Genomic DNA, 10,408 nt, shown 5'->3' with positions numbered 1-10,408 from the left:
CACTTTATATACACACACCACTTCCTCTTTTCACACACACACACATTCTCGCACAGCATTCTTACCGAGGACCTAGAACCACCTTACCCTTACCTTAACTGTCACATGTTAATGTCTGACCCTTAACCTAAAGCCAATTCTACCCTAAAACCAAGTCTTAATCCCATAAAAGCCCTTTAAAGTTGTAACGACCAGACTAAATGTCCTCACTCCCTATGGTTCATACATATATATACATACATACATACATGTATACATACATGTATGTATGTATACATGTATGTATACATGTATGTATGTATGTAGTTCCTGTAATTCCGGACTTGTCAGAGAAGCCCAGTGAAGCCCTCAGCTCAAATTTGAGTCTTAAGCAAATAACAATATGATTGTAAATATTGTAAATGATTATTATTTTTATTTATTATTATTATTTATTTTTGAAAGATTTTTAAAATGTTTTCTTATTTTTATGAGAGGTGGTCTAATAATAAATCAATATATACAGTATAAATGCCACCGCTGCCCTAAATTAACAGAATCATGTTTTCTGTGTCTGTAATGGTTCATACACCAGTTTGTAGAAGCTCTTTAACACAAACGATATTTTTAATGCTAAAATATAAAAAAACCTTTCTATGAATTTTCAAATTTACTGTTTACCAAAAGAAAAAAATAACAGTAAAGCAGATTATTATTATTTCCTGATTAAAATGTAAAGTTATTTACTTAGAGTTTTAGTGGTTGAATATATATATATACTGTATATATATACATATACATATGTATATGTATATATATGTATATGTGTATATATGTATATACATATGTGTACACTGTATATTATTATATGTAGTCCATTTGAATAATTTAGTTATTAAAAGTAAAATATACAATTCACTTATTTTGTGACACTTTAAATTTGTATTATGATTTTTTGTGTTTATTGTCAAGTTACTTGTTGTTTGTCATATTGCTTTGTTTGCCTTGTGATTTTGTGATTAAATGTTGTTATGTTGGTTTTGGATTAGATTAGATTAGGTTATGGTTGTGATTATTGTGATGTGTGTGTAACATTCATGTCTTTCCTTTAAGACAAACAACAATCAGGTTGTTAATTTTTTTTTGCAAATGTTACATATTATTGATTATTCCTCACATATTAATATAGTTTTAACTCATTCAATTTGTTTGTTCAGATGAAGATTCATCAGTGTGTGTGTGTGTGTGTGTGTGTGTGAAGGTGACCTCAACCCAAACACACTGACCTGTGGTCACATGGTCACTCTGACCTCAGAACAGCTGACACAGTGATTTACTTGACTTCTGCATTTATTCTGTTTTTATTTGATTTGATTCATTTAATGCAGTTTTTGTTCAGTAAATAAAAATCTGATTTATTCTGCTGTTGTTTTTAATCTTAATTGTTGATCATCAGTTTGTTCATCACAGCAAATTTAAAAATTGTTTAAAAACTCATGTTTAAGAGTCACTTTATTTGTAAAACAGCTGCAAAACAGCTGGAAAAAAAGATCAACCACTGATCAAAAGACGGACTTAATATAATCTGCACAAATCTATGATGTTTTAAGAATACGTTCACATCTTTTTCTCACTTTTCCAACAGGAAACTGAAGTTTGTAAATCACTCACTCTCCCACACCAAACCTCAAAGAGAAAACCACCTTTATGGACATGTTTTCTGAAGCAGGTTCTCAGCAGCAGGGGGCGCTCACAGCACTGAATAATCCCTTTAACTATCACATGACTTTGTTTTTGCGTTGTTTTCTTATTTTGACACAAAGATGAGTCCTCTGCCTCTGACTTTGTCCACGTCCTCAGTGAGTCAGTGAGTCTGTGAGTCTGTGAGTCTGTGAGTCTGTTAGTCTGTGAGTCTGTGAGTCAGTGAGTCAATGAGTCTGTTAGTCAGTGAGTCTGTTGGTCAGTGAGTCTGTGAGTCAGTGAGTCAGTGAGTCTGTGAGTCTGTGAGTCTGTGAGTCTGTTAGTCTGTGAGTCTGTGAGTCAGTGAGTCTGTGAGTCAGTGAGTCAATGAGTCTGTTAGTCAGTGAGTCTGTTGGTCAGTGAGTCTGTGAGTCTGTGAGTCTGTTAGTCAGTGAGTCTGTGAGTCTGTTAGTCAGTGAGTCTGTGAGTCAGTGAGTCAGTGAGTCAGTGAGTCTGTGAGTCAGTGAGTCTGTGAGTCCGTTAGTCAGTGAGTCTGTGAGTCAGTGAGTCAGTGAGTCTGTGAGTCTGTTAGTCAGTGAGTCTGTTAGTCTGTGAGTCTGTGAGTCAGTGAGTCAGTGAGTCAGTGAGTATGTGAGTCTGTTAGTCAGTGAGTCTGTGAGTCAGTGAGTCTGTGAGTCTGTTAGTCAGTGAGTCTGTGAGTCAGTGAGTCAGTGAGTCTGTTAGTCAGTGAGTCTGTGAGTCAGTGAGTCAGTGAGTCAGTGAGTCTGTGAGTCTGTTAGTCAGTGAGTCTGTTGGTCAGTGAGTCTGTGAGTCTGTTAGTCAGTGAGTCTGTTGGTCAGTGAGTCTGTTAGTCTGTGAGTCTGTTAGTCAGTGAGTCTGTGAGTCTGTGAGTCAGTGAGTCTGTGAGTCTGTGAGTCTGTTAGTCTGTTAGTCTGTTAGTCAGTGAGTCTGTGAGTCTGTTAGTCAGTGAGTCTGTTAGTCTGTGAGTCTGTGAGTCAGTGAGTCAGTGAGTCAGTGAGTATGTGAGTCTGTTAGTCAGTGAGTCTGTGAGTCAGTGAGTCTGTGAGTCTGTTAGTCAGTGAGTCTGTGAGTCAGTGAGTCAGTGAGTCTGTTAGTCAGTGAGTCTGTGAGTATGTGAGTCTGTTAGTCAGTGAGTCTGTGAGTCAGTGAGTCTGTGAGTCTGTTAGTCAGTGAGTCTGTGAGTCAGTGAGTCAGTGAGTCTGTTAGTCAGTGAGTCTGTGAGTCAGTGAGTCAGTGAGTCAGTGAGTCTGTGAGTCTGTTAGTCAGTGAGTCTGTTGGTCAGTGAGTCTGTGAGTCTGTTAGTCAGTGAGTCTGTTGGTCAGTGAGTCTGTGAGTCAGTGAGTCTGTGAGTCTGTTAGTCAGTGAGTCTGTGAGTCAGTGAGTCAGTGAGTCAGTGAGTCTGTGAGTCTGTTAGTCAGTGAGTCTGTTGGTCAGTGAGTCTGTGAGTCTGTGAGTCTGTTAGTCAGTGAGTCTGTGAGTCAGTGAGTCAGTGAGTCTGTGAGTCTGTTAGTCAGTGAGTCTGTTAGTCTGTGAGTCTGTGAGTCTGTGAGTCTGTTGGTCAGTGAGTCTGTGAGTCAGTGAGTCTGTGAGTCTGTGAGTCTGTGAGTCTGTTAGTCAGTGAGTCACTGGGTCTGTGAGTCTGTGAGTCAGTGAGTCTGATAGTCAGTGAGTCAGTGAGTCTGTGAGTCTGTGAGTCTGTGAGTTTGTGAGTCTGTGAGTCTGTTGGTCAGTGAGTCTGTTAGTCTGTGAGTCTGTGAGTCAGTGAGTCAGTGAGTCTGTGAGTCTGTGAGTCCGTTAGTCAGTGAGTCTGTGAGTCAGTGAGTCTGTGAGTCTGTTAGTCAGTGAGTCTGTGAGTCTGTTGGTCAGTGAGTCTGTTAGTCTGTGAGTCTGTTAGTCAGTGAGTCTGTGAGTCTGTGAGTCAGTGAGTCAGTGAGTCTGTGAGTCTGTGAGTCTGTTAGTCTGTTAGTCAGTGAGTCAGTGAGTCTGTGAGTCAGTGAGTCAATGAGTCTGTTAGTCAGTGAGTCTGTTGGTCAGTGAGTCTGTGAGTCTGTGAGTCTGTTAGTCAGTGAGTCTGTGAGTCAGTGAGTCAGTGAGTTTGTGAGTCTGTTAGTCAGTGAGTCTGTGAGTCTGTGAGTCTGTTAGTCAGTGAGTCTGTGAGACTGTGAGTCTGTTGGTCAGTGAGTCTGTGAGTCAGTGAGTCTGTGAGTCCGTTAGTCAGTGAGTCTGTGAGTCTGTTAGTCAGTGAGTCTGTTAGTCTGTGAGTCTGTGAGTCAGTGAGTCAGTGAGTCTGTGAGTCTGTGAGTCTGTGAGTCAGTGAGTCAATGAGTCTGTTAGTCAGTGAGTCTGTTGGTCAGTGAGTCTGTGAGTCTGTGAGTCTGTTAGTCAGTGAGTCTGTGAGTCAGTGAGTCAGTGAGTCAGTGAGTCTGTGAGTCTGTTAGTCAGTGAGTCTGTTAGTCTGTGAGTCTGTGAATCTGTGAGTCTGTTGGTCAGTGAGTCTGTGAGTCTGTGAGTCTGTTAGTCAGTGAGTCTGATAGTCAGTGAGTCAGTGAGTCTGTGAGTCTGTGAGTTTGTGAGTCTGTGAGTCTGTGAGTCAGTGAGTTTGTGAGTTTGTGAGTCTGTGAGTCTGTGAGTCTGTCTTCAGGTTTTCAGGAGGATTTGTCCTCACAGGACGAGTCACTGTCTCTTTGTCCTGACTCAGAACCAGAACCAGCAGAGGATTATTATGGTCTGTCAGCAGAACAGCAGAACACAACAAGAGACAGAGAGGAAATGTTTATTTCCACATTCCAGCTGTCCCCGAAAAAACTAAGGAAAAGGACAGAAAAACAAAAAAATTAAAAACAAGAGGAGAAATTAGAGGAAGGACGAAGAAAAATGTCAAAGAGGACAGAGAAGGATGAGGTCATGTGACAGAAGAAAACCAGAAGTCGGGTCAACTTATCTCTGAGGCAGGAAGTGAAAGCAGAGGTCAGCTGATCTCATACATGAATGAAAACTTTCAAACACATTCATCTCAAGTCAAAGTTTGGTGACCCATCTGAGGGCCCCGACCCAGGGTTTGGGAACCACTGTTTTAAAGTGTGGTTGTAGAAAAATGGACTTGATGTGTTTTTATACTTAAATATTACAAACAAATCACTTCAGAAAAATCAAAACCCACTCACTCTCCCACACCAAACCTCACAGAGAAAATCAGTGATTTTAACATCACACACACAGGAGTTCAGGGTCCACTGCTGCCTCCATCACTAAGCTCTAATGTTTTATTTTGTTCATTCGGCTTTAAAATACCTTTGTTCAGATTGACCTCAGTGACACAGTGACCACACGAGGCAGCAGAGGACCAGCAGCTCCTGTGTCCCTGTCAGCTAAAATCACTGACTTCTCTATGGGCTTTGGTGTGGGAGAGTGAGTGGTGTCCTCGTGTCTCGTCTAGAGTTTGTGTTTGAACATGAGTAAATTCCTCTGAGCTTCGTCGTCACAGCCTCAGGAGAACACACACACACGTTACGAAAACAAACTCTTTCATCTTTGTTTGTTTTACTTGTTGTTAAAGTATCAAAGAAGTTGATTTAAACAAAATTCACCTGTTGTTACATGTTTTGTCCATAAGATGGCGCCACTGTGTCAAACAATGAAAGTCAATGAATTTTCAATGATTTTCTTGCATTTTTACATTTTATTCTATTTTTTATAAATGTTTTTTATTGCTCTATTTTTGCATCTTTTAAATTAATGTTTTTACTCTTTTTTCTTTTGGTAATTTTTTTCTTTTTGATTGACGTTGCAGTTCCTCCTGTTCGCCACCAGGCGTCACTGCTGAGACTAAATCTGTTTCTTTAAAGAGTCATAAGTGGGACAGGAGGTGAGAGAGTGAAGGTCAGAGTCAAAGACACACACACACACACACATCTAAATGTTTCACTTTTCTCTGTTGGAAAAAAAGTTTAAAAATATAAAGTTTGAAACAGAAGCTGAGAAAAAACATTTACAAGATGAAGAATAATTAGCTCTTGTTTGTACCCAAATGTTTAAATGCACTTATTGTAAGTCACTTTGGATAAAAGTGTCTGCTAAATGACATGTAATGTAATGTACAAGAATAAAAGAGAAACACACGCAGAGACACATAAACACACACATAAACAAATGAAAGAAAAACATAAATATGATGAAAAGACATAAAAAATCACAGAGAAACTAAAATAAATTAAACAGAAACATACAAATACTAAAAGACACAAAACTAACAAGTAAGAGACAAAATATACTCAACAACAATAATAATAATAATAAAATATATAAGAAAAACAAATGTACAAATGTTAATGTTTTATCTTTTTATTCTTGTTTAATATGAATGTGCAGCATGCTGTTGTTGTTTTTACATGTGCTTTATAAACATAGACAATTAGATTGGAATGAAATATAATTTATATAAAAAAACATAATCAATACAATCAAAGAAATATTAGTAAAAACTAAAGGATTCACTTATGTACTGTTCAAATTATTATTAGAGTGTGTGTGTGTGTGTGTGTGTGTGTGTCTCTCACTCTCTTTATTCTCCTCAGACTAAAACCAGGCGGGAGCTGCAGAGGAAGAGGAGGAGGAAGAGGAGGAGGAGCAGAGAGGACGAGAGACGCAGAAAACACAGACACACAGAGGAGGAGCAGGTTCACCCGGAGAACCAGGACCAGGTTCAAGACCGGGACCAGGAGCAGCAGCAGGTGCGGGGCCGCAGTTCCGGATGTAGGTGTTGTTTCAGCGCAGTTGTTGCGGGAATGTGCGGCGGTTGGTGAGTGTTTGCGGCTGAGGAGTAGGAAGAAGAGGAGGAGGAGGAGGATGGGAGGAGGAAGCCTCGCGCTCTGCCTCGCTCTGCACATCCGTGAGTTTCTCACCTTTATTTCTATCTTCACGTTTTCATCACTTTCATCCTTTCACAGCAGCAGACACGGAGAAAACACGCGTGATTATTATTTCATATGTTTACTTTGATTTTGTTTCTGTCAAAAAAAACCTTGATTTTTTTTAAATAAATCTCTTTTTTTTCGTATTTGCTGCGGATTTTTTTTAAAGGAATTAATTGTATTTTTTAAATAATTTAAAAGAGAAAAACTCGCAGATTCACGCGCTTCTGCTTTCATTTAAGATCGGTTTTCGTTTGATGTAATTTCTCTGTTTTAATAATTGAATTCGTTTTTCACTGAAAATGAATAAAAGTAAAGCGGTTTTTTAATGATTTATATTTATTTATTTATTCATTCATTTATTGATATTTGAATGACGCTGAACACTGAAGGCACGCGAGCTCTGCGCTTCACACCGGAGACTGTGCGTGTGCGCGTGTGCGTGTGCTAAGGGGAAGCCCCCCTCACCCCGTCACCAGCCTCACCCTCTCACTCACTACAGCTCAAACATTTTCACACCTGCAGAAAAAACCCGCATCATTTAAACCTAAAACATTTAATAAAAAAAAATATTTTTCGTTTCACGTTTATTCATAAATGACGTCAATGTGTGTTCAGTAAAAACGGGATTAAAAAAACAGCGGCTAAAACGAGCCAGAATCACGCGGCACCGGCTCCGGTTCTGATAAGTAAATAAATAAATAAATAAATAAACGAACGAAAAAAAGACATGAAAAGAATTTTAATTGTTTTTATTTTTTATTCGTTTTATTTCATTTGTTCAAACACAAAAAGAAGCACGTGAAATCCTGCGTGTTCCGGTGCATGCGCGTGCATGACGGGTGCAAAAATAGATCCTGCACGATTTTTTAAATCTCATTATTTATTTATTTATTTATTTATTTATTTATGAAAACGTTAAATAATTAAACAAAAAAGATTTTAAAAAATCGATAAAAAAACAGAAAAAACAACAACATTTTTTTACAAATAAAAAGATCATTTGTCCTCGTGCTGTTGCATAACGAGGCTGTGGAGGAGGTGTGCGTGTGTATGCGCGCGTCCGTGTGTGTGATGAATTATTCAGACGCAGGATCCTCAGTCACTGCTTTTGTTACAGAAACAGCTGTTAATATTTTTTTTATTACATTTTAAGTTATATTTATATATATGTGTGTGATCTATTTAAACATAAAGTAAAATAAAATAAAAAACATAAAAACGTATGAACAATGTTCCATAGAAATAATTCATATTAATAATTAATAACTGGTGAAATATAATCAAAGATACTTTTATATTTCCATCTTTCTTTGTCTTTTTTTATTTTATTTATTTTGTAATAAATTGCTGCTCTGTGATTGGCTGCTGCCCGCGGAGGTTTGGCGAATTTGGCGCGCGCTGCTGCACCACATCACCACGTGACTCTCTTCCACGGTTTTTAATGTGTTCACGTGATAAGTCCAGGTTTCATGTGTACATCATTATTGTTTCTCATGTAAATAAAAGTGTTTTTAGTTCGAATTCGTTTTGTTTGTTTTTCAGGGTTTTTTTTATCATAAAAGAGACAAAATTACGTGCGTAAAATGTCCTCGTGTGTCGGAGGTGGGTGTGTCTGTGGAGGTGGGGTGAATGGGTGCGCGCGTGCCTGACAGAATAGGGAGGCGTGAACTGCCAAAGGCGTGTGCGCGTGCTCGCCGCCGCTGCTGAAACTCTCCTTATTTTAAATTAAATTAAATTAAAAAAAAAAATGTATATAATGATTACAAAATATAAACATAAACAAAAGCGACGGATGTGGAGCGAAAATCTTACAAAATAAAAGCAGAGAGAAAATAAAAGAAAAGAGAAGAAAAACAAAAAACAACTGGAAAATAAAGAAAATGTTTAAAGAAAAGAAACAAAAAGAAGGATTTTCCAAAATGTCTTTATGAATAATTAATAACCTTTGAATTATTTAAGATCGACTAAAGTGAATGAGAGATTCTGGGTCAGTGCGTGTGTGTGTGTGTGTGTGTGATGGGGGTGTCCCGCTTCATACGTGTGTGAGTGAGACCGTGGTCGACGCTGATTGGTCCGTTTTTTTCTCGTTTTTTGAAAAAGAAAAAAATAATGATGTCATGTAAGTGGTGCAGAGAGAGAGAGGGAGAGAGAGAAAGAGAGAGATAAAGAGACACAGAGAGAGAGAATTAGTTAGAGATGATGTAATGCCTCAAACACACAATTGACACCCACAGAAACAATAGAGAGAGAAAGTCTAATATTATTTTTGTTGTTGTTATTTAAACTATTATTATGATTCTAATAATCAGATTTATATTTCACTTTAAAAGACGATAAGAACATGCAGTAAAATACACAATAAGACCATTAAAACATTATTATTACTATCATTATTATTATTATTATTATTATTATTATTAATAATAATAATAATAATAACAATAATAACAATAATAATGATAATAATAATAATTATTATTATTATAATAATACATAGAATTCACAGATATAAGTAAAAGAACAACCTTCATAATACATTTGAATTTGCAATTTAATTTCACCTGATTATAATTCAAATCAATTATATTTTATAGATAATGTTAAATATTATAGATTTTATAATGTATCATTTATTTAAGGTGAAAAAACCAAGACATACTTCATTATTATATGATGATGCAAATATGTGTAAAAATGACATGAAATTGAATACAATTTGTAAATTTTTGTGAATTTAACACAAATTATTATTATTATTACAACAACAACAACAACAACAACATTATGTTTGGTTCACGTTTATTTTCAAACCAGCTGATGAGCAGTGGTTAAAGGGATAGTTCAGGTTCTCACTGTTATAAACTGAATTACTCTCCCACACCAAAGCCCAAAGTGGTCACTTTGTGTCACTGAGGTAAATCTGAACAAAGGATTTAAAATCCAAATTTGAAAAAAAAAGAAGACATTGTAACTTAGTGATGGAGGCAGCAGTGGATCAACAACTCCTGTGTGCTGTGATGTTAAATCACTGATTTTCTCTATGAGGTTTGGTGTTGGAGAGTGAGTGGTTTTCCTGGCTGGGAGAGAAACCCTTGTGGACGTCAGATGTAATAAGAATCTTAAATATCTAAGTGTCGGCGTCTTCATGTGTTATTGATCAGTTTACTGCTTATGTTTGGACACTTTTATGCATCAAGACACTGATATATAAACGGATATAAGAAGAAAGTCCACTCTGATTCTGTCACATTGTCCCCGTGTAATTTATCCACACACACACACACCTCTGTAACAGCCGTGTCTCGTTCTACACGTCATGCTGTGTTAGTCCACAGTTTGATCGAGCGGAACCGGACAGCAGGCGTGTTATTATCCAAACCAATCAATCAGCCTGATCCCTGCCTAACGAACCATACACACACACACACACACACACACACACACACTGAGTTAACAGAGGTCATGTAAAGTGGCGTGTGTGCGTGTGTCATGTTCATGCTTATGTGACTGGCTGAGGGGGATAGAGGCGTGTCAGACCTGGCAACCTGTGCCTGTTTTATAGATGAATTTTTCTCTCTTAATAAGGGCCTGATGACAGACACACAGACACACACACACACACACACCCACACACCCACACACACGCTCCCTGTTTTAAACCACTGTCTGACTGATCAATGACACACAGCCAGTCACAGAAATCAATCAGACGTGTTGATCAGATGAGTGTGTGTGTGTGTGTGAGAAGGCTTCATGCAAGGAAATGTCTCCCACACCAAACCTCATAGAGAAAA

General features: G+C 37.8%; 1 protein-coding gene across 1 annotated transcript in view; it reads left to right on the top strand.

Moving 5' to 3' along the window:
• The first annotated feature begins 6,300 nt into the window (after positions 1-6,300).
• The window catches only part of nrn1a (neuritin 1a), a 9,316-nt gene continuing 5,208 nt past the window's right edge, over positions 6,301-10,408 (top strand). Inside the window, exon 1 of the mRNA XM_058650029.1 lies at positions 6,301-6,589. Coding sequence (XP_058506012.1) covers positions 6,547-6,589 — 43 coding nt within the window. The 5' untranslated portion in view covers positions 6,301-6,546. The remainder of the gene's footprint in view (positions 6,590-10,408) is intronic.

This window comes from Solea solea, chromosome 1 (assembly GCF_958295425.1).
Source record: "Solea solea chromosome 1, fSolSol10.1, whole genome shotgun sequence".
Taxonomy (NCBI): Eukaryota; Metazoa; Chordata; class Actinopteri; order Pleuronectiformes; family Soleidae; genus Solea; species Solea solea.
Note: the sequence above shows the minus strand (reverse complement) of the source record. Positions and strands in the feature narration are given on the sequence as shown.